The sequence below is a fragment of the Molossus molossus genome, unplaced genomic scaffold, assembly GCF_014108415.1.
Source record: "Molossus molossus isolate mMolMol1 unplaced genomic scaffold, mMolMol1.p scaffold_m16_p_24, whole genome shotgun sequence".
Lineage (NCBI taxonomy): Eukaryota > Metazoa > Chordata > Mammalia > Chiroptera > Molossidae > Molossus > Molossus molossus.
This window is the reverse complement of record NW_023425360.1, coordinates 444,948-471,731: the sequence shown is the minus strand read 5'-3', so window position 1 is coordinate 471,731 and position 26,784 is coordinate 444,948. Positions and strand designations below refer to the sequence as shown.

Sequence of the window (26,784 nt, the reverse complement as noted above, 5' to 3'; positions counted from 1 at the left end):
GAGATTTGTGCACCCGTGTCCATAGTATCACTATTCACAATAGGACCAGGGCAACTCAAGTGTCCATCAATAGATGAATGAAGAGCAATATGTGTTCTCCACCGACAGTGGAATATTACTCAGCCTTAAAAAAGGGAAGGACATTCTGCCATGTACCACAGCACAGGTGAACCTTGAAGAAGTTATGCAAAGTGGAACAAGCCAGTCACAGAAAGACATGCTGCGTGATCCCACTTACATGAGGAGATTACAGAGCAGGCAAGCTGGGGACAAAGTGGATAGTGGTGCCAGGGTCACGGAGGGGAGCTAGGAGTGACTGTTGAATGGGTCCTGTAGAGCTTCAGTTTTACAAGCTGCAGAGTTATGGAGATGGATAGCAATGGGAATGTATTTAATGTCACTGAACTATGAATGTTAAAAGGGTTACAATGGTGATTTTATGTTAAGTTGTCTTATTACAATAAGAAAAGAGCCCCTCCCCAGCCAGTGTGCCTCGGGGCAGGTGAGGGCCCAGTGCTCAGGTGTCGTCCCTGGCCATCAGGGGCTGCAGAAACAACCCCGCCGTCCCTAGAACGCACACCAGGATGAAGACCCACAGGAAGATCCGGTCAATCACCATGGCAACGTACTTCCAGTCGTCTTGAATCTGAAAAACAAGAAAAGTCATGAAAGAGGAAACAACAGAACATGAAGGAGAAATGAGCGTGGACACATCGCCAATCCTGAGCACGCGGTAAGTGACCGCGGCAGAGACGGCCGTTCTCGCTGAAACGCCAGGACCCTTCTGTCCCCTGATGCCGCTTGAGGAACTGGACCATTCTCATGTTTCTCCCCAGGCACCACAGAAAATAGTGTAAAACGTGTTAAATCTGCTTTAAATCAGAAATGTCTTCCTGTGTATGCACCCACTTTTTCTAAGTTGATAGTTAGTAAAGCCAGTTGACTCCCCCCCGTGGAGGATTCTGGGCTTTCAAAGTGCTAGTTCTCAGCCAGCTTTAGATGTAGTTTCCTTCTGACTTCCAAACGTGATCAGCCTAGGGGACCAGTCCATCATTATCTCTCTTTCCCTCGCTGCCCCCCCCCCCTTCCCACTGACAGTGCCCCAATGACCACAAAGCATCTTCAGTGATAAGTCCAAATAGCATGCAGTTCTGCTCGGTTATAGGCCAGGCTTCATGGAAATCGGAAATAATTGAGGATGATGAAGTAAAAGGTGGAAGAAAGCAAGACTCATTGTGCATAATGTGGCTTCAGTCCAGGCTGCGGCAAGGAGGGGCTGTACAGTCGTCACACCCCAGACAGCTCAGAAAGCAAGGAAACTAATTGAATTGAGAAGAGAGAATGCACGAGTCCACTGATTTGGAAGAAATAATTGCATAGCAAAGAGGCAACCTGGAGGCAGTAATTTAATTAAGTGGCCGAAATGGGGCTGGGAGACAGGATCTATTCCCGCGATGAGTTTCCATCAATGTGCCCTCCTGATGACACCGAGGAGTCCAGGTAGAGCTGGGCACACGGCGCCTGCATGAGCCGCCCGAGTGCCTCAGGCCTGGGCGAGGGCGGGCAGGGGCAGGGGCAGGGCGACAGCCTTCTGTTGTTTTACCCTTACCCGAGGACATGTTTGCATTTATCTTCAGACAGAGCAGGAGGGAGAGAGGGAGGAAGAGAGAGAAACATCGATGTGAGAGAGACACATTGAGTGGCTGCCACCCCTACTACCCTAACCCCTAACTGGGGCAGGGGACAAACTGCAACCGAGGTACGTGCCCTTAGCAGGAACCGAACCCGGGCCTCTCCAGTCCGGGGGCCGACACTAACCACTGAGCCAAACCAGCCAGGGCTCCTGATCGACGCTTGGCCAGAGTGTTGGCAGCCCAGTGGCTGACTCAGGGCACTCTGTACTCAGGGGCTCTGTCGTCCCATTTCACAGATGAGAAGACAGGCTCAGAGAGGGAGGCGACATGTTCGAGGACATGTAACTGGTAATGGAGGAGCTGGTCTGAACCCAGGCTGCTACTCCAGTCTCATTTTTTAAAAACATTTTTATTCATTTTTTTAAGAGAGAGGAACTGAGAGAGAGAGAGAGAGAGAGAGAGAGAGACATTGATGTGAGAGGGAAACATTGATCAGCTGCCTCCTGCACACCCCCTACCAGGGATCAAGCCGGCACCCCTGGTATGTGCCCTGACTGGGAAGCAAACCTACAACCTTTCGGTGTATGGTTGACACTCCAACCTGTTGAGCTACACCAGCCAGGGCGGAGTCTTAATTTCTTAACCTCGCCCCACAGGAACCAATGTATGTTAGATGAGTGAGTGACGGGAACCCGTGTGTGTGTGTGTGTGTGTGTGTGTGTGATGTCAATGGAAACTGCATGATAATGTGTCCTTACCTCTTTGGCTTCATTCTGTGCTCTCATGTTTTCCGCGATGTACTTGACACTCTGGATGGCCTCTTTGATTTCCGGCGACAGCGCGGAAAGCGAGAGCACGGCGTCCACAGATTCCGTGCTGGAGCTCCGCGTGAGGTTGGCGGTGAAGTTCGAGATTTTCCGCCTGCGGTGGTGGCAGTGGCCGCACAGCCCGTCCTGGCAGGGGTGGCCGTCCTGGCCGCCCTTGGACCCCGTGTGGCTGGAGCAGTTCAGGAGGGAGGGCTCGGCGCTGTGGAGGGGCCTGGGCTTCGGGGCGCTGTCCTCGTTGCTGGCCGGCCGGGTCATGAACATGACCCTGGGAAGCAGGTTCAGGAACACGGTCTTCACCCAGGTGGGCATCGTGTGCGTGGTGGGGGTTCTGTAGTGCACATTGAGCACGAAGACTGTGATGACGATGGACAAGGTGACGAAGATCATGGTGAACAGGAGGTACTCGCCGATCAGGGGGATGACCAGCGAGGTGGACGGGATGGTCTCGGTGATCACCAGGAGGAAGACGGTCAGGGAGAGCAGCACAGAGATGCAGAGGGTCACCTTCTCGCCGCAGTCGGAGGGCAGGTAGAAGACGAGCACGGTGAGGAAGGAGATGAGCAGACAGGGGATGATGAGGTTGATGGTGTAGAAGAGCGGCAGGCGGCGGATGTACAGCGAGTAGGTGATGTCGGGGTAGATCTCCTCGCAGCAGTTGTACTTGATGTCGTGCTTGTAGCCGGGGGCGCGGATGATGGCCCACTCGCCGCTCTCCCAGTAGTCCTTGAGGTTCATGGAGGAGCCGATGAGCACCAGGTCGATTTTCGCCTTGTCGTAGGACCAGGACCCGAACTTCATGGTGCAGTTCTGGTAATCGAACGGGAAGTAAGTCACGTCGATCTTGCACGAGCTCTTAAAGATCGCGGGAGGGATCCAGGTCACCTCGCCCGTGTGCTTGAGCAGAGCCTTGGTCCTGTCGTCCACCTGGAAATCCCCGACTGCGCTGCGGAGACAGGAGGCGTGGCCTGGTCACACACAGCGAGGTCACAGTGGGCCACGCTGGCCCCGGCTGTGCAGCTCCAGGGCTCAGGCTGCTGGGAGGGTCACCGCTCAGCCACCCTTACCCGGACACTGAGGCCCAGGGCCCCCCGCAGTCTGACACGCATCACCCCTGGAGGGAGTCCCTGGTGCACCCCACACACATGACGCCTGATGTACTGAGACACCCCAAGCGCCAGATGGTTTTCCCTTTAAGAATGGAAACGGGACGGAAGTTGTCCTGCAGCCACGAAGCAGGGTCGAGCTGCTGTGAGATCGTGTGGCCCTTTGCAAAGCCCTCTGGTCTAATCCCCCCCTTTTACTGAAGAGGAAGCCGAAGCCCGGGGAACAGGGCTGAGCTGCCCGGGGTCCCATGGAGGGCTTGTGGCCTCCACCAACTGGAACGGGCCCCCAAGCCGGGACTGGAATACCCACACACGCTCAAAGGTCAAGGGAAGTCAGCTCATCTCACCGACTCACGTTTCTGCTATCTTCCAGGGACCCTGGTCACCCCGGCTGTCTGCCCGGACCAGGAGGCCTGTCCGCTGACCGAGGCAGCTGTCTCCCACCAGGAGACAAGAGGAAGACCTAGCCGGGGCACTGCACTGGCCACACAGTGGGCACTTGGTGAGCATTTGTTGACTGAATGAACAACCGGAAAACAGTGAAGATGTCACACCCAGGGCGACCAAGAGATGGCTGGCAGTGGAGGGGGGGGGGGCGCTGAGCCAGAGTGTTGCTGAACCATGTGAGCTGACTGGGAAAAGGACAGGCAGGCTGGCTGCCAACGACGGGCCGAGGCACGGCCTTAGCAGCAGGACGGGCAGAGAGCATCCGTGCAGAGCGTGGGGAGTGGTGGAGAAAGCAGGAGGGCGACAGTGTGAATCCCTCCAAATGCCCTCGCAATATGGGGCGCCTGGGACAGCAGAGGGAAATACCTACGGACCACATGGTCAGCGATGGTCACAGGGAACCCGGGAACCTCAGAATGTGAGTGTGTGGGTTTGAAGCAGCAACAGCAGCAGGACCTGCGAGGGAGCACCTGGGGTCAGCTGCTGCTGGGAGCCACCCAGGGCGGAGAGAGGGGAGTTCTCGGGTCCCAAGAGCCCCAGAGGGAACTCATCTGCCCTCAACCCACAGGACCCCCCCACACATCGAATCTTCAGCAAGGGAGATGGAGAGGGCTCCAGTTTCCAGTTTGGGGGGGTCACAAAGAGGTGGTGGGAACCACTGAGGGGCTGCAGAGGAGCCCGTCGGGGCTGGCGTGGGCTCTCAAGAGGCTCGCTTGGAAATGCCTCCCGGAAGGACAGAGATGCACCCAGAAAAGGCTGCTTAGGGTAAGATCCAAACTGAGCGGGTTGGGAAGCTGGGGTGAGAAGAGAAGAAAGACGGGTGGGAGGGGCCTCCTCAGTGCTTCTGGGTAACTGAGCGGGAGCCCAGGCAGGTGGAAACGAGGCCCACCCTCAGCTACCCCCCCAACTGTCCTGAGAAGCACAGCGAAGGCGTCTGTGTGAACGAGAGCAGCAGGGAGGGTTGATCAAGCGCATGTCAGTGCAGGAGAAGAACATGCAGGTAGGTCAGTGCACACCACAGGCTGGAAACTAAGCGTGGATTTCAGAAAACAGGACTATAGGAGGAACTTTGGCACGAGAAGGTAACCGGTGTTTCTAGTGTTGAAGAGAAACCCTCAACAGGGGACCGATCCTGAGAAGCTGACATTCTGACTGAGGCGAGTTGGAGGATTCTCCCAATGTTTCCATCCTCGGTTCTGAGGAAGTTACTTAGACCTTTGAAGCACTTCACCGTGTCTCAGTGTCGTCACAGGCATGCACCCCAGAGCCCGCCGTTCACCCTGCTCTCCAGGAAGAACACTATCATATTGAAAGCGTAAGATTAGAATTTGTGCCCGTGCTCCTACTTCTAGCTTAGCAGAACTTGTATTTTTTTAAAAAAAAATTTTTCTTTATTGATTTTAGAGAGAGAGGAAGAGAGAGAGGGATAGAAACATCGATGAGAGAACATCAACTGGCTGCCTCCCGCATGCCCCCCACTGGGGATCGGGCCCACAACCTGGGCATGTGTCCTGACCGGGAATCGAACCTGCGACTTCTTGGTGCAGGGCCAATGCTCAACCACAGTGGCAGGCTTATCTAACACCCTGCTGCTCCCTGAGAGCCTGGACAGGAGATGTCCAGGACAGCCGGTCCACACACCAGCCGCATTAACCACATGTCCCGTTCTCTAAGGACCAATTTGCAAACACATTGTGTGGACACACCATGCAATTCTGAATACTGGACTTTCTTGGGAAAGCAGCAAATAAAACCACCTCTGGAGAGGCTAGAGATCCCCTCTTAGACCCTGACCAGGCGGTGGGATTCTCCGGTCCTCCTACTGATGGTGACATGCGTGTTTGTGCTGACACAACGTAAACCTAATGGACTGCTCTCCTTCACTGAAATCAGACGGGACTGACTGCATGAAGTGTTTGCTCGCTGGTGAGAACGTGGTCACTACAGACGGAAGCACAGGTGTAAAAGAACGTTCTCCCACCGCATGAAGGAGCGAGCGCACACTGTCAAATGCCAGCTACAATGTAGGTCTGCCAAATAACAGCCAAGAGTGGGGAGTGTCTGCCTCTCAGGAGAGAGGTGCCATGATGCGCAGGCTCAGGGCAGAGGAGGAGCCTGGGGGGGGGGGCTTCCGGAAGCCGGTGTGGTGGGCAGGGCAGGGCTGCCTCGCCAGGTGAGCCGAACAATGCCACCTTCTGAGGTCTAGCTCACCGGGCCACTGGGACCTGACTTACAGGAAAGGCCAGTCCTGGGAAGGGCTGTGGGGGCCGTGGATGTCCCCCCACCCACGCATTCCCCTTCTGTGCCTTTGCTCCTGTCTGCAGTGCACACTTGGGTGTCTGACCCAGGCCATGTTCCCTGCTGCACGGTCACCTGGAGGCAGGGGCGGGCCTGTTCTGGGCACACTGCGTCCAGCAGCTAGAGGGCAGCAGGCGCTCAGTGAACTCCCACGGGATGAGCCCGGAAGGGAGCCCTGTTGGAGAGGGTCGGGGAGGCCTGGCCAGGCCCTTACTTGTTGTAGAGCACAATGTCAGGCTTCCAGATCTTCTGTGCGGGCACACGCAGGAACTCCGCCCCGTCGTAGTCAGAGGGGTTCCACTTCAGCTTGTAGTCGTTCCAGATCTGGGGGGAGGAGGCCGCCGAAGACCAGCCTGGTTTTACCTCTCATGACACACCTGTCGCGGTGAACTCCCCACCTCGGCCCCATGTCATGGAGCCCCCTCTGCTGCAGACACGTGGGCCACGGTCTCGTGTGGGTGCTCGTGGGGAGGGCGGTGGGCTGTGCAGGGCAGCCCATCATCCACCCCGTAGGGGCCACCAGTGCTCCCACGCCCGTGCTGTGTGCACCCCTGGAATGGCTCTCGGGAGCCCTCACACATCCCCCACCAAGCCCCAGATGGTGCAAATCACACACAGAGCCCTCTTCCGCCTCCAGGTCGGATGGGTCAGCCTCTGAAGGGTTTTGGGAAAGGATCCAGGATCCCATCGGGGCCCAAGGTGTGTTGGTGCAGAGCTGGGAGCCTGAGCCCCTGAGGGAACGTGCCAGTGGGCACTGAGTGGGCACTGTGCTGCCTGGCTTTCCAGCTCCCTGGAGGGAGGCTCGAGAGCCTGGCTGGTGGACGGGTCACCTTCAGGCCAGTGAGTTATGTGTCCAGGCCTTGGTGGAGCCTCCCTGGGGAGGACATGTGGAGAACTATTTCTTTGGCCTCAATCTGAACAGGAAAACCTAGCGCCCCTGCCCCCACCCTACCAACAACGGCTACAGCATCTGACTCCAGCTTAACGATGAGCTTTGGCAAGAGGAAGGGAAGGAGGTAGTCTCATGCCCCCTCTAATGGTGGGGTCAGGGCTCCAGGCCCAGTTTGCCCATTTTATTCTGTGACCGTGGAGAAGGCTCCTCTCTCCAAGCTGCAGTTTGTCATCTGTGACTTGAGGGACCAGGCCTGCAGTCCTCCCGGGGAACCTTGGGACCCAAGCCCAAGAACAGACAGACTAGCAGGTCAACGGACCCCAGCCAGTGTGGATCTACAGAAAGGAAGGCCCAGCTTAGGGTTTGGGTCCTTCTTGCTTCACCGACAGCAAGTACAGCAGTCACCAGCAGGGGGCAGCAGCGCCCAGGGCCTGGTCACTTACTTGCTTCAGCCACAGGTTGGTCTCCATGATCTGGTTCACTTCATCCTGGAAGGGAGATTGAAGTAGATGCATGAAGCACCGCACACGGCTGGGAGTCCCTCCCAGAGGCCCGCACCCCTGGCTTAGGGCCGCGGCACTCACCACCTTCACCAGCTGAGACATGGACACCTCAAACTGGATGATGACAGGGTCAGACACGTTGGCCACAGGCCGGATGATCTCATTGTAATCTTCAAACAGCCGCTCAAATAGCCGGTGCTCGGCCTCGGAGCCTCTGGCCACTGAGGAGAGGGCCCTGTTAGACCCTTTCCCCTCGCCCACGACAGCCTCCTCTCCACCCAGAGAGGGGACTCTGGGACTCCAGGCTTTCAGACTGGTTTTGCTACTTCAAGTTACAGATTGGGAAACTGAGGCCCAGGACCATAGGGCTACCCTCAGGTCACACATTCAGTGAGAAGCACAGTGGGTACAAGCCTGGGTACTGAGTTTGGAGAGATCTGGTGCAAATGCTGACAAATTACTTGTAAGCTGTGTGAGCTCAGGCAAGTGGCTCACCCTCTCTGAACCTGTTGATCTGTGCAAACAGTATATCCAGTACCCACGTCACAGGGTTGCTGTGGGTGAGGGGCTCAGCTCAGCACTAGCATATGGCCAGAGCTCAGGAACTTTCTTCACTGTTACCTCGGGGCAGGTGGGTAGTCTACGTAGGTACAGCCACTCACTGCTTCCATGACGGAGATGACCAGGAGATGACCAGTCTTTCCGGGGGCAGGGCCACCCAGGAACTGGTGTTTTGCCTCCCAGCAGGAGACTGCAGCTTAGGTCTGGGGCTCCACCCCACCCAGGGCCCTGGCAGGGTTTGGCCACCAGCCCTCTTAGAAGCTGGGCGCCTACATGACTCCGCTGACCTCACACTGACCCACGGCTGGGCTCGATGCTGTCTTCACATCCATCAGAAACCCTAACCTCTGAAACCCAGGCATCTTGCGTCAGCTGTCTGCTCCTTCTCGCTCGCAATTTGGGGAGGGGAGGAGGGGAATCTCCGGTGAAGTCCCAGCTTCTCCAGGTCTTGAGATGGGATGGTGCCTGCTCCATCCCCACCCCCACCCCCACCCCCGTCAAGGAGGGGTACGGGCCGGAGCTTCCGCGAGTGCAAAGCCCTCTGAGTGGTGGGGGGCTCAGCACGAAGGTGCAGAAGCGGTCCCGTGCGCGCAGCCACGGTGCGCTGTCCCAGCAGGTCCCGCTGCGACCCTGCGACACCGCCGCCCAGCCAGGCCAGGGGTCAGCAGGATCGGGGCCCCGCTCCCTGACCGGGCGGACCGGGGCGCGCTCTGCATGAGTGTCGAGGCGACGGGAGGGGAGGCGGGCGCGCACGGCGGGCCTCTTCTCAGGGCGCCTTCAAGTCTTTGCCTCGCTGGCCTCAGTTTCCCCAGGTACACGTACAAGAGTGCGTGTGGGGGATGAGACCGTGGAGCCGACGCCCTGGACACGCCGGGCAGGCTCGGGGCGGAGGCCTCAGCGGGCATGCGCCGCAAGGAAGCGGGCGCCCCACCCAGCCCACCGCCGGCCCCAGGGGGTGCGCGCGGGTCCGACCCCGGCTCCGGGCCCGCGTCCGCCCTCGGGGCCGCCGTCCCTCGGCCCCGGCCCGCGCGTACCTGGCAGCAGGAGCAGCAGCAGCAGAAGTGGGGGCGCCCGGTGCGAGGGAGCGCCCATGGCCGTGCGGCCGGCTGCCCGGAGACCCGAGCGATCGGGAGCGGATGTGTGGCCGAGGCGGACCCGGCTCGTGGGCCCACGGCCACTCGGACACACCCCGGGCGGAGGACGCGGGTCTCGGCTCTTCCCGGGTTCCCACCAACCCCGCCCGCGCGCCTCGCGAGTCTGGGCGGGCGCGGGGCGCTCGGGGGACGGCGCTGGGTCTGGTGCGGGGCTGTGCCCGCGCCGGCCAATCGGAGGAGGGCTGGCTGTGCGGCCGCGGCCGGCTCCGCCCCCCGCCCCCCGCCCCCCGCGGGCTGCGCCTCGGAGCGGAGCGCACGTGGGCTTCCGTGGGCCCGCGTGGCACGCGGGTTCGTGCTCGGGTTGCGGGTCCACCTGAGCGCCTCTGACACCCCCAGAACGAGGCCTCGAGACTTTGACGCGATTGAGTAAGTGTGAAATGTTTCAGGGGCGATCGTGGTGTTTGCGGCTTGAGTCCCCGCGGTGTGGGTGGAGGCGGATTGGCGTCAGCTGAGACCGCGTCCCTCAGGCGGCTCAGCGCGGACTTTCGGGAGGTTTATGACACTTCGCCCCAGTGTTTGGAAGGGTTCTTACAATGTCAAACAAAAGAAAGGAAAAAGTGAGCGGTTAAGAGAGGGTCTCACAGCGGGCACTGCGCCCCCAGCCCCCTGCAGACCCTCCTCTGCACAGCACCCCATTGGCATCTCGGGGAACCTCCGGAACCGCAGTGACCAGGCTACCCTGGGGCCCCTTGGCCTCTCCGACCGCCCACCAGGGGAAGTAGGGGCCTCAAGGCTTCCTTGGGGTTACTTCATTACAGGGCAGGTGAGTCGCCTTTATTATTCCAAGAATGGGCCTCCCACCCAATTAAAACCAGATCAAAAAAGACGTTTTGCAGGACCCAGAAAATGTAAGAATTCGGGCCTTGCCCTGCCGGTGTGGCTCAATGGTTGAGCGTCGACCCATGACCAGGAGGTCGCAGGTCTGATTCCCAGTCAGGGCACATGCCCAGGTTGTGGGCCCAACCCCCAGTGGGGGCCATGCAGGAGGCAGGCAATTAATGTTCTCTCTCATTGATGTTTCTACCTCTCCCCGTCTCCCTTCCTCTCTCTCTAAAATCAATAAAGAAAAAAAAGAAAGAATTCAGCCCTACCTCTCAGGTCTCCAGTTAGCCCATTCTCATTCTCCTGGCAAAAAGCCCTTAATTTGGAAAGTGCTGCAAATCTCATATCCTAGGGAGGACTTGTATCCAGAAGATACAGAGAACCCTCAAAACTTGAAAAAAGGATAGGTAGGTGTGAGGGGCCTTATTGGAGTGATGCACACATCCCAGAACTGGACTGTGGTGATACACTTACTAAAAACCCTTGACTCGTCCACCAAAAATGGGAGAATTTTATAATATGTAACTTTCACCTCAGTAGAACTGTTTGTAACTTGCTCAACAATAAGCCAACTAAAACCCAATTTTTAAAATGAGCAAAAGCATCAAACAGATATTTCACCAAAGAGGATATACAGAAGGCAAAAAAAATCACACGAACAAGATGTCCATCATTAGCCACTAGGGAAAAGCAAATTAAAACCAGGATGAGCTACCCTTTCACATCCACCGCTTCGGCTCAAGTACAAGTACAGCCAATCCCAAGTGCAGACGAGGAGGCAGAGCAGCTGTAGTTCTGCTCTGTGGGAGTGATGGCGCAGCCCCTCCAGAAGACAGTTTGGCAGCCTTACGTAAGTTAGACACACACTCCCCCTGTAATCTCACTCCTGAGCATTTTCCTGGAGAAATGAGAACTCCTGTTCACATAGCAGCTCTATTCCTGATTGCCCCAAACTGGTAACAGCCTAAGTGCGTTCAGCACCCACTGGACAGACTACTGCTTGGCAAGACAAATGGACACAGTCTACAGTGTTGGTAACCTCAACGGCTTGGATGGGTCTCAAAGGCAGGATATGAATGAGCCAAGCTGCTCTCCAAAGCTTTTGTGCTGGCTGATTACTGTGTGTAGCGTCGGACAGACTGAGCTCCAGTGATGGAGAAAGAGGCGTGGTTGCTGGGTGCGGAAGTGGGCAGGACAGGGAATTCCTTGGGGTAATGGAGCCCATACATTCTGATTACATGAACTTATACATGTGTTACCTGTATTTTTCTGGCCAAGAGGAGCCTTTTTGTATAAACTTGCATAGTTTTAAAAATAGAATTTTTAACAAGTTGTCCTCCATTCCACAAAGATTGTGAGTCCCTACTGGGCTGAAGAGAGCAGGTGGCAGGGCCAGTCAGCACATCCGTGAGGGAGACACACCTGGACCCCACGATGATACGAGCAGAATGGCACCTGGGCTGTGGAGTGGAGGAGAAGGGGCCATTGCTTTCCTTGGGGATCCAGAGACGGCGGGAAGGAGGAACAGGAGCCATTCATTCATTCCACAAACATTTATTGTGCCGAGCTCTGTCCTGGGCCCCGGGGACACGGCACTGAACACAAAGGGCTGGTCCCTGCTCTCACGGAGTGCACACTCTAGTGGGTAGAGGGGGACCATAAACACACCAGCAAGTAAGAGCCGCAGGAACTGAGGAGGACTTGAGGAAGGTGGTGGGCACTGCATGGTGGGGCGGAGGCTTCAGGAAAGGTGGGCGCCCTGGGCTGGGCAGCGGCAGCAGGGGGGGCGCAGGCCCCGGGCTGGGAAGGACCCTGGAGTGCGTGAGGGACTGGAGAAGTCCTGGGCCTTGGGGACAAAGGGCAGTGGAGAGAGACGGTGCGAGGTGAGATGACAGGCACACAGTAGGCACTGCTGTTGTGCCGTCTGTATCCCAGTGCCGGGGAGAGGACTGGCCACGCCGAACTGCCGAAGCCCCTCCAGCTGGGTTCCTGGGAGGCCTCCCAGAGCTCTGTCCAGGCCCCCATCCATGCTCCTCCCACGCTGTGGCTGTTTGATGGGCTGGCGGTGATGGTGTCACATTCATTTAGGGCCTCATCCTCTGTGACCCAGGAGGAAACAGCAAACTGCCCACGTGGCCAGTGCACCATCTCACCCCACAGCCGGGCCCTGAGACATGCGGGCAGCCTAGGGCCCCCCGGGGGGCATGTGGTTCTGGAATAGGGGAGGCAGGAAGAGCCCCACAGTGCCCAGCACGCACACAACCACGAACACCCACAGGAACAGCCGGTCGACCACCATGGCCACGTACTTCCAGTCCTCCACGACCTGCGGGCAGACACAGGTGGTCACACAGGTGGTGCTGGGGTCCCCCCTGCTCCCCAAGTTGGGCCTCACTATCTTTCCAAGACCCCACAAGCCACTCAGAACACGGGGGGCCAGTTCTGCATGTGTGGCCGGCCCCCCCGCTGGCACATCTGTGCCCCTCAGGCTGACCCCCACCTGACCGCAGCACCACAGACCGCTGGGAACTCGGGCTGTATGGAGATTAGGAATGTGACTGGAGACCAGACCTGGGTACAAATTAGGGGCCGAGGCCTGAGCATCACAGGCCCTTCTCTTACTATCACCCAAACCTCCTGAGCTGGCTCCACCACAGGGGACTGAGCCCTTGTTGGGGGCGTGGGCACCAGGACGGCCAGGCACCTGCAGGTGCTGCTTCACTTTCTCAGCTCTGGTAACAGGAGCATCTGTTAGCTCCTGGAGTTAAGACCCAGCCTCCTCTAGGGCATCATCTGGTCTCTCTCCTTCCCTCAGAGCCGGGTGTGGGGTTGGCAGACACCTGGCTGGCCTCCAGACACTGCCTGCCTCCTTTGCCAGGGGCAGACACCCCCAGAGTACCCTGCTTCCTGGCCTTTCTCCCCACGCCTGTGTTCACACCCTGGACCATCTCAGTCCCTCTGCATCGGTTCCCCGTGGGGTGTGGCCAGAGGCTCTGGAGTTGGACATGCGGTTGCAGTGGGCAAGCTGACATCAGTGACCCAGTCTGCCAGGGCCCGACCCGCGGTGTGTGTCCACCCTGGTTTAAATTACACCTGACTGGTTTAAATGAAAGAAAGCACAAGGCAAGTGATGTTGTAAAGGTGAAGCCGGGGTCCTACGGACGCTGCTTCTCCTACTGCCCCTGCCCGGGCCTCCCAGGGGGCGGGTGACGGCGGCTGAGCCAGCAGGTCCCGGTGGGGCCCGAGGTGCTGCCTTCCTAACCAGCTCCTGGGCTGCCAGGCCCCCCGTCAGAAGAGCTTGTGCCCTGCCTTTCGTTTGTAACGAGTTTCCTTTTTCCTTTTCCAGCCTGCTCTTTCCTCTGCGAGCTAACGGAAGCCAGCACTGTCCCTGGGGAGACACGGCAGAAAGTTAAGGAGGAGGAGGTGCCCTCTCCCCCCATGCAGCTGTGTGCTGAGGTGAACACCTGAGCCAAGGGACCCTCTGATGAGCTGCCGGAAGGAACGTTCCCGAGACGGTGGCCCAGTTCTGCCTGGGGTGGCCACGTGTCTAACTGGCACCGCCCTGCCTGCGTCAGTCACAGAACTGCCCTGTGAAGATTATTTGTTCTGAGCACTGGGTGGAGACATCGCCTCGCCTCCCACTGCTTTGTCCTTCGAAGGAACTAAAACAATGTTTCCTTAAAATCTGTAGCTGGATAGTTCTTTCACCCAGGTGGCAGTAATGTTTTACTGGCTGTTTCTGTACTAGAAGCTACGTCTGTGTGGCTTCTCGGCAAACCCGACGAAGGTGGGGACAGACGCCCTCAGTGCCCCGGCTGCCCCCGTCCCTCAAGGCTGTGGTGTCATTTCCTCCCTCGTCGGGCGCCGCATCTCTGCCCTGGGCTCCTCCAGCACCCAGGGTGCTTGCTGGCAGAACCAGGGTGCATCACCCACAAGGGATGGGAGCTGAGGGGCGAAGGGGAGGGGCTGCGGCTCCTTCCCCACTGGGCCGGACCTCTCCTCAGTAAACTCATGCCCAGGTCCTCATCTTTGCCTCCACTTTTGGGGAAACCCTGAACAAACCTGTCCCCCAGTGCACGAAGCCATGACAGACTCATTTCCAACAGAGTGTGGGAGCCCCTTGTCCAGCGGTGGCCATGCCGTCTGAGCTGTCCACCGGGCAGCGGGGGCGGGTGGGCTAGCGACTTACACTCTGGTCCTGGTCGTCACTCCTCATGTGCCCCGCGATGAAGCTGACGCCCTGCAGAGCCTCCTGCACGGCCTGCTGGAACCTCCCAGAGGACCTCAGCCGCAAATCCCTGGGGGTCCCCAGCAGGTCGGAGCTGGCGGGAGACTTGGGGGCGGCAGAGGCGGGGTTCGCGAAGTACATGGAGCTCCCGTAGAGGCTGGAGGAGCTGGCCGGGCCCGGGGCCGGGGCGCCGGCGGGCGGGCCGGGCTGGGGGGCCCGCGCGGAGCTGGCGTCAGGGCGCTTCATGCAGAGGAAGGCGGGCAGCTGGCGCAGGAAGCAGCGCTGCACCCAGGGCGCCATGGTGTGCGTGCTGGGCGAGCGGTGGTGCACGTTGAGCACGCACACGCTCGTGACGATGGAGAAGGTGACCAGCACCATGGTGAACATGAGGTACTTGCCGATGAGCGGCACGTCCAGCGAGGTGGGCGGCACGATCTTGGAGATGAGCAGCAGGAAGACCGTGAGCGCCAGCAGCACGGAGATGCACAGCGTCATCTTCTCGCCGCAGTCGGACGGCAGGTAGAAGACCAGGATGGCCAGCGACGTGATGAGCACGCAGGGGATGATGACGTTGATGGTGTAGAACAGCGGCTTGCGCCTGATGACGAAGTCGTACGTCACGTCCACGTAGCGGGCGTCCTGGGGGTTCACGGTCCGGCGCCCCGGGAGGGCCAGGATGTCCCACTCGCCGCTGGGGGTGAAGTCGTCCACGCTGGCCGTGGGCCGCTTGAGCACCATGTCGATCTCCGTGTGGTCGTAGGTCCAGGAGCGGAACTTGAGGCTGCAGTTCTGCTGGTCGAAGGGGAAGTGCTTCACCTCGATCTTGCAGGCGCTCTTGCAGATGGCGGGGGGCAGCCACATGACGCTGCCGTTGGCCTGCACCACCGCGTTGGTGTAGAGGGACACCTCGTAGGTGCCGTCCGCGCTGCGGGGGCGGAGGAGAGTGAGACCCCCGGGGGAGAGGCTGTGCGTGTCCTCCCCGCGCGCCCCGCCCGGCCCCCCTGCGCGTGTCCTCCCCGCGCGCCCCGCCCGGCCCCCCTGTGCGTGTCCTCCCCGCGCGCCCCGCCCGGCCCCCCTGCGCGTGTCCTCCCTGCGCTCCCCGCCCGGCCTCCTTGCGCACCCCACCTGGCCTTCCTGGGAGTCCGCTGCAGGAAGGCTCATTGTTATTCCCCACCCGCCCCCAAAACCGAGGCTGGGGAAGTGACTCCTTCAAGGTCAGAAGACTGGTCAGCTGAGGTTCGGACTTGGGTCTGTTGTCCCGAGACCACACACTCAGGGTCAACCCAAGGGTCTGCTGGTGTGACTGAGACCCGGGAGAGTCTCTTTAGCTCCCTCCACCTGCCTGAGACTTCTACACGCAGGACATCAGTGCCACCACCAACACCCCTCACAGACCACACCAGGGAGGGTCAGAAGGAGCAGGGGTCTGGGGTCAGGAGGCTAGTCCCAGTCCCGGCTGAGCCTGAGTGCATCTCGGTCTCCATTCCCTCTGTGACCGGCTCTGCTCATCTCTATTTCCTCTTCCACCCAGGAAGTCAGGGTGCAGCATGGACCGGGCCCAGGGCTGGACTCGGGTGGGAGGACCTCAGAGGCTGGGCCTGTCCTGGCCTGGCCCTCCCACCTCCCCGGACCCGGCTCACTTGTTATAAAGCACGATGTCCGGCAGCCAGATGCGCTTGGCAGGGATCCTCAGGATGCTCACGCCCTCGTAGCGGGAGCTGTTCCAGGCCAGGCGGTAGTCCGTCCACTCCTGAGCAGAGGACAAGGCCCTGCACTTACAGGCCTGCTGCCACCAAAGGGCAGCCCTGGAGGGAAGGCCTCCCGGCTGGGACCCTGGGACACTTACCTGTTTCAGCCAGACGTTGGTGGTCATGATCTGCTCTCGCTCATTCTGGGGGGAGAGGGGATGTCAGTCGGCTGGGGGAGGACCCCTCACTCAGAGACTCGCTATTGCAGAAGGCAGGGGCCCGGGGCCATGTGGCCAACGACTGCCCAGCGGGGGCTCGAAGGCATCGCATACCCAGGGACTCCCCCACCCACACTCCGCTTCTGAGGGAACTGTACCTCACACACCTACCTGGTATCTCCTCTGTGTCCCACCCTTTCTGTCACATCGGGGTGTTTTCTACAGACCTCTCCTCCAGTTCCCTAACCTGCTCTTCTGCTGTGACCAGTCTGTTATTCTTATTTATTTATTTTTATCCTCACCTGAGGATTTTTTTTTTTTTTTTTGCATTTATCTTGAGATAGAGCGGGAGGGAGAGAGAGAGAGAGACATCGATGTGAGAGAGACACGTTGACTGGTTGCCTCCTGCATGACCCCAACTGGGGCCAGGGATTGAACCTACAACCCAGGTACACGCCTTTGACTGGGAATCGAACCCGTGACCCTTCGGTCCGAGGGCCGACGCTCTCACTGCTGAACCAAACCGGTCAGCGATTGGTACTTTTAAAAGTCTGTCTGACTAAAGAATCTGTCTGTCTTTTAACACTGTCTTTTTTCCCCTCCTGGTCTTTTCTTATTTGGTCTTGTCTTACTGGGCACTAGCAAATTTTTATCTGACTTGAGCGTCAGGCATCATTTACCAATAAGGATACGTTCTGAGAAATGCGTCGTTAGGCGAGTTGATTGTGTGGGAACCGCACAGAGTTGTGTTCACACCTGGATGGTGCAGCCTCCCGCACACCAGACACAGGGCACAGGCTCCTCCTGGGCCACAAGCCTGGGGGGCACCACCGCACCGAACACTGTGGGCAACTGAGCTGGGATATCGCACGTGGGGCTACAGCGTGCTGGTCACGTGGGGTTCTTCAGCTGCACTGTGAGCTCATGGGTCCGCCTTCGTACATGCGGTCTGCGTGTGACCGCAACCCTGTCATCTGTTTGGTGCATGACTGTGCGTCCAGGGAGAGCTGACTTCTGGCAGTCGGGGGCGGGGATCAACCACCTTTGTCTAGTGACTGAGCTGGTTCAAGGCAGGTTTGGTTTCTTCCAAGGCTGCTCTATTTTTGACTCACTCTTAGGAGTGGTCCTTCCAAAGTCCCCAGCAAGGCCTGGTCTCCCGAGTGAAGCTCAAGCTCCAGTCTGTGCCTCCCAGCACGGGGCAGTGCCAGGCATTCAGCTGGGCCCCCGCCTCTTGACCACTTCTTTGTGCTCAGCGCCTCAGCCCTGCCCCTGTCACCAATCGCCAGACATGGGGAGAAGCCCCACAGACCATCAGGGTCACCTCCCGGGATCTCGGTCCCTCCAGGCTCCAAAACCTTCAAACACGGTTCTTCTGAGGGTGGAGGGGCAGCATTTCCGTGGTTCCTGTGGGTCTGTGAGAAGCGGCTCTGCCCACACTGACTGTGGAAAACCTTCGTTTGTCCTTAAACAATCTCTTCCGGTTTTCGAGGTACAAGTCCCCCACAGTGGGATGCTCAGGCCTCCGTGTGCAGTCTGATCAGTTTTAACAAGTGTTACCCACGTAACCCACCTCCTTTCACGAGGTAGAACCTTCCTGTCCCCAGAAAGCTCTCTCGTGCCTCAGTGCTGCCCCTCACCACCCTTCACTCTTAATTTATGCACACGGAGAAGGATGGGACGGAGAGTCCGGGGCCTTGTCCACAAGTCCGGGCAGTGCCAGGTCACCCACCTCCCAGCCCTGCACACTGAATGGCCACCCCTTCCCCCAAGACACAGCCAGGGCACTGAAGGTCCCCCGGGCCGCCCCTGCACCGACCAGGCTGATGAGCTGGGCCACGGACAGCTGCAGCTGGATGGAGATGAGCTGCGCAGAGCTGGTGGCCGGGCGGATCAGGTTGTTGTAGCGGGTTTTGTTCAGCAGGTCGTCCATGAGCTTCTCCTCGGCATTGGCCACGCGGCAGTCCCCTGGGAAAACACAGAGACCTGCTGGCCCCCCTCCAGTGACGCCCCCTGCGGCCAATGGGAGTGAAGGGGGTGCTTGGAGGGCGAGGGAGCACAAGGGTCCTTGGGACCTACTGCAGAGCTAAGGGGCCGGCAGGCCTGCCCCTCCGCGGGGACGTCCAGGTAAATACCCTGGACAGAGCTCAGCTGTCCTCCCAGGTCCAGGCACTGCCTCCTCCCGTTTGCCTGCAGGGAGGGGCCCCACACTCTGGACCTCTTGCTCAAAACCTGTGCATCTTCAAGCAGCTGCCCAGTTCTTCCTATATGACTTTCCATGGTTCAGTTTGTCCTCCAGCCCTGGTCCCTCACCACCCTGCCTGGGCTCTTCGGGGAGAGAATGTGTTGGGGTGGAGGGGCACCCTGGAAGAAGGGACACTCAGAGGAGGGTCAGGGACATCTGAGCAGGACAGCCCAGGAGTGGGGAAGAGATGGGAACGTGCAGATAACAGTGTGGGGGTCGGAAAGCAGGTGCGAGAGGACAGGGAATAGGGAGGCTGAGGAGGTGGGGTACCCGAGGGGCGGGCAGCTCACCAGACCCAGGGCTGAAGGGCCAATTCTCGGCTCCTACCAACCGCCTCCCTCTGGGTGGGGCCGGGGGCTCAGATGTGAATTGTTCCAACTGAGCAAACGTGAGTCCCAGTCCCAGGTGCTTGCTGGCTGAACACGGGGCTGTGGAACGGCCCCCACCCGCCTGCTCCGTGCACTTTCCAACTTACTGCCTTTCTGGAGCAAATGCCAGCTTAGTGCCCTGCCCAAGATGCTCCCAGCACACCTGCACTTTGCCCCTCCCCCACACTGCCTCAGGCCGTCCAGATGGGTCCTCTGGTGTCTGGCCTAGATTCTGAGCCTTGCCTCTCAGGCCCTGAATCCCCTCCCAGAGGCCTGCTGATTGAATGCCCTGGAAGCCAGTGTGCAGCCCCAAGCTACAGTGGGGTCCCGCCCACTGCCCCTCTTTAGTATATATATATTTGGACTGACCAGTCATTCTATAAAGAGGGGTGTGATTTGCCCAAGCCCGGCTGGCATGACTGGGGCAGCAATGGGGCCTGAATCTGCAGCTCCTGGCTCCCAGTCTGCAGTCCTGGGGAAGGCCGGAGCCCTATCTCTGCAGCCCCAGGAAGCTGGCCCACCTGGGTCCCTCAGAGGCTAGGGCTGCTCTGCAGGCTTCCGCTCTGAGCCCACCTGGGATGCTCAGGGCAGGGCGTCCACCCTTGGGCCTGCCTGCCCCTCAGGCATTTGGCTGGTTCGAGGGACCCTCTTCCATCTTGAGGACCAGATATGGGCCCCTGAGCCTTAGATCACTTAGCCCAAGTCTCTGTTTGCAGCTGGGGAGGCTGAGACAAACAGGGAGGCACTTCCTCCCAGACCCCAGCAAGTCGGAGTCCGAGCCAGGTCGGAGCCTCTTTCAGACCCAGGCCCTCCCTGGCCCCGTCCTGCTGCCCTGTCCTGCTAACTTCTCGTAAGGAGGCTGCCCCGCCGAGGCGATGCTGTGCAGGGCCGAGTGTGCGCTCACGCGCCTGTGTTTGGACTGGTGAGTGTTGGGGCTGGGGTGGGGCCGGCCAGCAGGGCTGCTGAGGCTGGAATGCACTCCAACCCCCCTGACTCCCCGACCCCCTTCCCCCAAAAAACAGATCCCAGAACAACGGACCTTTACACTTCCCAATCTGCTGCTTTGAGGGTGTGAGGCCTGCCAGGCCCAAAAGACAGGGGACAGGCCCCTCACCCCATGATGACAGGGTGGCTCAGAATAGGCAGAAGCTTCAGGGACATAGTCTCACTGCTCCACGCTGGGGCTGACGTTGGGAAATGGAGAGCCGGCCACCAGGGGTCAGTCACGACCCAGTGGATCTGGTGGGGAGTGGGCCCACTGCCTATGTCCAGGGCGGGCCTCTGGGAGCAGGCTCCCCAGCAGAGTGGGGGTAACCACGGCTGGGACTCTAACCTGTGTGAGCCTGCGTGTGGTTCGGAAAAGCATAGCTGGTCTGAAATCTGTGTTGAAAACATGGAAAGATAATCCCTATTTTGGAATCAAACTGCAGAGGGGAAAGGTCACAGAGCGTTCTTGGCAAGTGGGCACCCGAAGGGCTGTGATGTTCAGCTGGGTGGTGTAGTGTGTGCGGGTCCTTAACCCAGGCCCATAACCGGAGAGCTGCATCTATCAAAACACAGCTACGGATTTTTTTAAAAGGTTGGGGGTTTTGACCTGTTACAGAAGGCTCACCTTTGTGATTGGTAGCTTCTCCCATCATGTTTAAGAATCACCTGGACGCTATATAAACGCAGATCCCAGTCTCCGTCTCCAGAGCTTCTGATCTGTAACCCTAAGGTGGGGCCCAGGAACCTGTCCTGGGTGATCCTGATACAGGACCATGCTTCAGAAACAGCGGGCTGACTCACTCCCGCACCCCACATCTGTAGGCAAGGCCACCGTCCCCATAGAACAGAGGGGGACACTGAGGCCCGAGAGGGAGGTGAGGAGTGGATGGGGCCACCAGCAAGTGGTGATGGAGCAGGACCACTCTGGGTGCAGCCACTGTCTTTGGTGAGAATCGTCTTCTCTCTCCTGCCTGCAGCACCCCTGGTTGTGCCCCCCACCCAGGACGATAGAAGCCGGTTCTCGAGCTGACCAGGGCTCAGAGGATAAGCTTTGTGCTCAGGTGGGGAAACTGAGGCCCGTAGAAGGCACATCGGAGTCTGCCTGGAAGGGCTGTCGGAAAGCGCAGGCTCCCGAGTGCCGCCCCAGGGTGGGGGACCAGAGTGGTTTCCTAGGAGATCCACCCCAGCTGCACCCCTTCCAGGACTGGCCGGCCGGGCAAGCACCCCTATCAGGGCTGAGCGGCGGGGAGTCCAGAGCCCGCAGGGCCGAACCTGTGGGACCCCGAGCCGGTGTCCAGCCCCCTTGGCGCCCGGGGACGCGGAGAGGACCCGTTGTCGGAGGGATGATAGACGGACTGAGGGACGGAGCGGAGCCAGTGCCCAGACCTACCGCCCCAGGGCCCTGGTCCCCAACCCCGGCCACACCCCTCCCACCTGTGGCTCCCCCCCAGCCCTGGGTCCCCGGGAGCACTCACCGCGCCCGCAAAGGGCGGCCAGGGAGAAGAGGACCAGGGGGTGCACGCTCCTCATGGCGGGCGGGGCCAGGGGGCGGCACCGGCCTGTCCTGTCGGACCACTGGCCCGGCGGAGCGGAGAGGGCGCAGGTGTGGCCTTGGAGACGGAGCTCCGGCGCTAGGACCCCACCAGGGCCCGCTGGCAGGCAGCCTGGCCCCGCCCACGCGGGCGGGGCGGGGCCGCTGGGGGCGGGGCCACTGGGACCTGGCTCCACGCCTCTTCTGCACCAGCGCCCAGGGGCACGGCCCAGGGTGGCCCGGCGACCTCCTCCCGCCTTCGGGGCTGCAGGACAGCGCCCGCCTCTGTGCAGCCGGGGAGGCGGGCGGGACTGGGGAGAAGTGTCTGAGTCCGTCCCTGGGTTTGCTGGAAGGAAGGGGGCGGGGCGGGCCGCGAGGCCGGTGCGCCCCCACCTGCAGACTTGGGGGTGCAGGGGCGGGGTGGCCTCTGGGAGGCGGCAGTTCAGGACACACGGTCCACACTTCAGTCCGCTTCAAGAGGAGGGCTGCAGACGTAATAGGACCTTCCAGAAAAACAAAAATATCATGAACACTCAGTGCCACGGGTATTTTCTCTCTATTTAAAATGTTGCGTCGCCGGGGACTTGGTGCTTCATGGGTGTGTGGTTCCCTCTGGAGTGAGGGAGTAGAGTGGGGGTTCCCCGGCCTTGCGGGTGCGCTAAACCCGCGAAGCGTCCACTTTAAAACGTTAGTTTTATGTGATGCGACTCTCAACTCAATAAAACCGAAAACTGCATTTGTTTCAGACACGCGGTTCCTGGTCTGAGGCCCGTCTGTTGGGTGGGGGTCTTGCCTCCATCCCTGGAAGCACAGAGGAGAGAGAGGCCCCTGCAGGGTCAGGGAAGGAGTCAGGGAAGGCTTCCCGGAAGAGAGGACCCTCAGGCTGAGTCTTGGGGGAAAAGGCTGCAGTTGTCAGCTTGGTGGGGGGGTGGGCAGGGAGGGGCTCCAGACAGTGAAGCAAGGCCGAGGAGGCTGGGAGCTTGGCTTAGAGAAAATGGCACAGGAGGGAACCCCAGGGAGTTCCCTGTGGCTGACCTGCAGCAGGAGACAGGCAGCCAGGCTGAAGGCCCACCTGGGTGACTAGCCGCGGGGATGGGGTGCTTGGCTCTGAAGCAGTGGGGAGCCACAGAAGATCTAGGGGGCGATTCACACTTTTGAAATAGCCTTTGCTCCCGGGGACCCAGGGCTGGGGGCGGAGCCACAGGTGGGAGAGGTGTGGCCGGGGTTGGGGCTCAGAGGTGGGGTGGCGGGGCCTGGCTGAGGTGGGGCTGTGGCCGTGATCCAGGGGAGCAGAGCAGAGGGCTGTGGGGATCGGAGGAGCCCCCTTTCCTAGATGCCTCCCTGAGCTCCTCAGGACCTTCCCTCTTCCTCCAGAAACCTTCCCCCTCTCAGCAGCTTCAGTGAGACTTGCCTCTTAGCAGAATGGTTTGTGAAAAGGGTCAGGTCTTCCCCATCCTGCCTGAAAGGGCTCTGGGACATGGCAGGGCCTTCATCCTCATTTCTCAGGACAGGTGCAGGGGAAGCCACTGTGTTAGGCCCCTGCGAGGTGCCAGATACTTCACAGCCAGTTCTCATCTTGTTCTCAGCAGAATCTATCGTCCCTGCCTCATAGGAGAGAAAGCTGAAGGGGATGGAGGGAGATGGATTTGGTTTTGAGCCCTGGACCGCCAGGCAGAGGAGCCACAGCTGGGGCAGGACGGGAGCTGCTATTTCCATCCCTTTACGGGAGCTGCTATTTCCATCCCTTTATGGCCTCTGTCAGGTCCCAGTGGCCCTTGATCCCTGACCCCGCCACTCTCTACTCCTTCTCCTCCACCTGCTCTCTCTGCCGCGGGCTTCCTCCCCAAGTGCTCACCCGTGTGTGATGCAGCACCTGAGGCCACAGAGGCAGCAGCTGGTGACCCTGCAGCTGGGGCTCAGGGACACGGGCAGGCTGACTCAGACCCGAGCCTGTGAGCGCAGACCCGAGGGGTTTGAGACAATGTGTGCCTGGGAGCAAGCTCTCAGATGCTCCCCAGAAATATCCTTTCTAACAAGCACTTACTGGGGAACGGGCACTTACCAGGCAAGGGGCAGACACTGTCTCCTCCACCCATCAGGGCTGTGAGGTGGGCTTCGTCCTGGTCACCTCAGAGGTGGATCAGGGGAGACTCGGAGCAGGGCCCACGTCCAGCCTGTAAAGGGGAAGTTGTGACTGGGACCCTGACTTCATGTCTGTCCCTCACTGCACACACCTGTCACCTCAGGAACACAGGCTGGTGTCTGGTGAAGCTGGTGTCTGAGAGAGGCTTTGGTTCTTCTGTCTTCAGCTTTGACCTGGGCTGATCCTGAGCTGGGCACACCCCCGAGAGGGTACCAGGCAGGTGCTCTTCTCTGCTGTCACCTGGGGGTCCCTCCTGCTCAGGCGGCACCCCCTCCCTTGTTCTTTTCCAGCTGGTCTCTCTCAGCTGGGAGTCACGGGGGGTTCTGTGGAAATGCGGATGGCGACGTCAAGGCCTGGTGGAGCGGCTGCTGCTGGGCCCTGACACTAACCCTGGCACACTTGGTAGTGCTGTGGGGTGGGAGCGGTGTGGGGAGGGCAGAGCGGAGAGAAGTGGGGGGCGGCAGGCGGAGTGGCTGTGGTGTGTGTGGTCCTTGGGGGAAGCAGCTCGTCCTCATGTCATCCCAGGCTGTCCCTGTCTTCCTCTTCCACTCCTGTGCACTTGGCATTAGCCGCACCATAACCTCCCTCTCCCCTCAGTGGTGTGAGGGCATCAGCTCATCTGCACCCTCATTCTGCCCAGGGGAGCCCCGGACAGTCAGGACCCCCAGGTGCTGGCAGGCAGCCCTCCCCCACACACACAGCCCCATGACTCCAACCTGAGGAGCCTCGCTGGCTGGCGTGGGGGGCAGGGCGTGGAGGTTCCACAGCTGTCCCCACATGCCCGTCACAGGGACAAGGGAGCAGGTGTCCTGTGGGGACAACCGAGGAGCGTGTCCCCACACACAGGCTGCAACTGGCTGGCTGGCAGCTTCTCCATGGTTCTTTACACCTGATGAGGTCCCGGCCCTGCCCCCTGCCCCTCATACGGGTCTCCACCTGCGCCCTGTCGTCATGCCCCTCACGGCCACAGCCGGGGTGACCTTCCAGAAGCTCAGATCTGAGCCTGGTGCCTCCCTGCGTGAGCCCCTCAGACGACCTTTAGAGCCAGCAGGATCCGATCCGCCATCCTTACCGTGACATTCAGGGCCCTTGAGAGCTGGGCTCTGCCGTGTCCCCAGCCTGGTCTCTGGTTTCTCCGTGAGCCGTCCTCTCCGGGACGCCTCCGGCCTCTGTCCGTGCTGGCCCTTCTGTTCCTCGACGCTTCGGAGCCCCTGTCGGGGGAGGGAGAGTTATGTCCCCACTTGGTGCTTCCTTCCATGTGGCGGGACACCCACTGGAGTCCGGGACTCCCATGTCTTCACTACGCCTCACATCCAGGGGCACCTCCTCCAGGAGGCCTTTGGTGACTGCCAGGCTGACAGGTTGCCCCTCTGTCCTCCACAATCTCCTACATCCCAAGCTCTCTCCCATCCAGCCAGTGCTCTCCCCTCTGGGTTCTCTGCCTCCCTCTCCCACCCACTCTGGGCAGGGGGAGGCTGGTGAGCAGCCCCCGCACTCCCACCGCCCTGCCTGTTACTCGATCAAATGCTGTGTCCCAGGGCTTGTGTTCAAGTCACCCTCATTTTACTTAACATGGCCCCAGACCACAGGAGCGGTGATGCTGGCCATTCGGAGATGCCGGAGAGAAGCCCAAAGTGCTTCCTTTATGTGAAAACCTGACCACAGAACAGTAAGACATTTTCAGAGACAGAGAGATCCCCTTCACATGACTTATTTTTTTCAGTCCTCATCCAAGGATATGCTTTTTTAAATTGATTTTTAGAGAGAGGGAAGAAGACAGAGAGAAACATCGATGTGAGACAGAGACATCAGTTGGCTGCCTCCCGCACGTGCTCAGACCAGGGACCGAACCCGCAACCGTTCAGTATACAGGACAGCACTCCAACCTACGGAGCTACCTGGCCACGGCCACATTGCTTTTATTACAGTCTTGTTATCGTTGTTCTATTTATTAGTGTTGTTAATCTCTTACTGTGCCTAATTTACAAGTTAAACTTTGTCACAGGTATGTATACACAGGAAAAACACAGTGTGTCGAGGGCTTGGTCTACCCACAGTTCCAGGCACCGCGGCAGGGAGGTGGCGGTGTGCAACTTGGCGCGTCCCCCGTGGAGGGGGGCCTCTGTGTATGACGGATCCCTGCTCCTGCACGACTTGCTGTGTGCCCTTGGCCATGTGGCCGCTGGTCTCTGGTTCCCAGTGCTAACTCGGTCATCCTACGGACAGGCGCCTGTGTGTCTTCGAGTCTGGACAGGGGTGGCCCTCGGCACACTTCTGCAAACTGTGTGGACACAGTGCGAACCCAGCACCTCCTGGCAGAGGAGAGTTGGTGGCCTCTTGCCCTCCCTGGGAGACCACAGCTCGGCAGGGGTGGCTGCCCTGGCCCAGCCCCCCGAAGGAGGGGTGGAGTGGGGAGAACAGGGGTGATTTTCACCAAAGCTAGAAGACCTTCCTGCAGCCCAGGCTTTGACTCCACTGGGGAGACCCAGGTCCCAGGCAGCATGGGCACGGACGCGTTCTCCGGCTGGGCTCTGTGAAATAGGACCGAATGCGGAGGGCCAACAGGTGGGGCACAGTCTGCCTGTGAGCCGAGTCAGCGGATAAATGCAAGGTGTCCGGGGCACCCCGAGTGCTCAGATACTTAATACCGATCAGCATCCACCGTGACGGGAGGCTCGGGGGCTGGGGTGTGCAGCTCCAGGGACAAAATGAGAGTAATTGAAATTAACGGGCTCCTGTTGTTTCTTCCTCCTTCTTCTAATCACCGGAAATCTGCTGCTGGCTGGGCAGGCGGCCGAGGGCCAATGCCCCCGGGAGTCCAGGGCTCAATTAAGCTGTGGCAAATTGGATTTCTGACCATGAGGCCATGAGCTGCCAGATGATATTAGGCCAAGAGCTGGCCAGATGGGCCCAGCAGCTAATTCAATCTGGCTTCCCAGAAACAAGGCGTGGAAGGCCGCAGCTGTGGGCCTGGAGAAGACAGGCCCTGTGGGGGGCTAGGCCCTCCCCGTAGCCCACCCCAGCGTCCTGTGCTAGCCTCTGGCCTCTGCCAGCCAGCTGGGCACTGAGATCCTGTCACACAGTGGTAGGTGGCAGTTTGGTACCAGGACAAAACACAATCTGGGCATCTGGAGTCCA

General features: G+C 59.6%; 2 protein-coding genes across 2 annotated transcripts; both read right to left on the bottom strand.

The window, feature by feature from the left end:
• Positions 1-259: 259 nt before the first annotated feature.
• On the bottom strand, positions 260-7,919 carry CHRNA3 (cholinergic receptor nicotinic alpha 3 subunit). The gene is made up of 5 exons (XM_036277921.1): positions 7,786-7,919; positions 7,645-7,689; positions 6,524-6,633; positions 2,393-3,404; positions 260-646 (listed from the first exon to the last, which is right to left on the bottom strand). Exons 1-5 carry the CDS (start codon positions 7,804-7,806, stop codon positions 518-520), a joined length of 1,317 nt encoding a protein of 438 aa, XP_036133814.1. The 5' UTR covers positions 7,807-7,919; the 3' UTR covers positions 260-517.
• A 4,442-nt stretch (positions 7,920-12,361) lies between these two features.
• Positions 12,362-21,612, bottom strand: CHRNB4 (cholinergic receptor nicotinic beta 4 subunit). The gene is made up of 6 exons (XM_036278002.1): positions 21,448-21,612; positions 18,192-18,340; positions 16,316-16,360; positions 16,110-16,219; positions 14,431-15,394; positions 12,362-12,567 (listed from the first exon to the last, which is right to left on the bottom strand). Exons 1-6 carry the CDS (start codon positions 21,500-21,502, stop codon positions 12,427-12,429), a joined length of 1,464 nt encoding a protein of 487 aa, XP_036133895.1. The 5' UTR covers positions 21,503-21,612; the 3' UTR covers positions 12,362-12,426.
• Between the last annotated feature and the right edge of the window lie 5,172 nt (positions 21,613-26,784).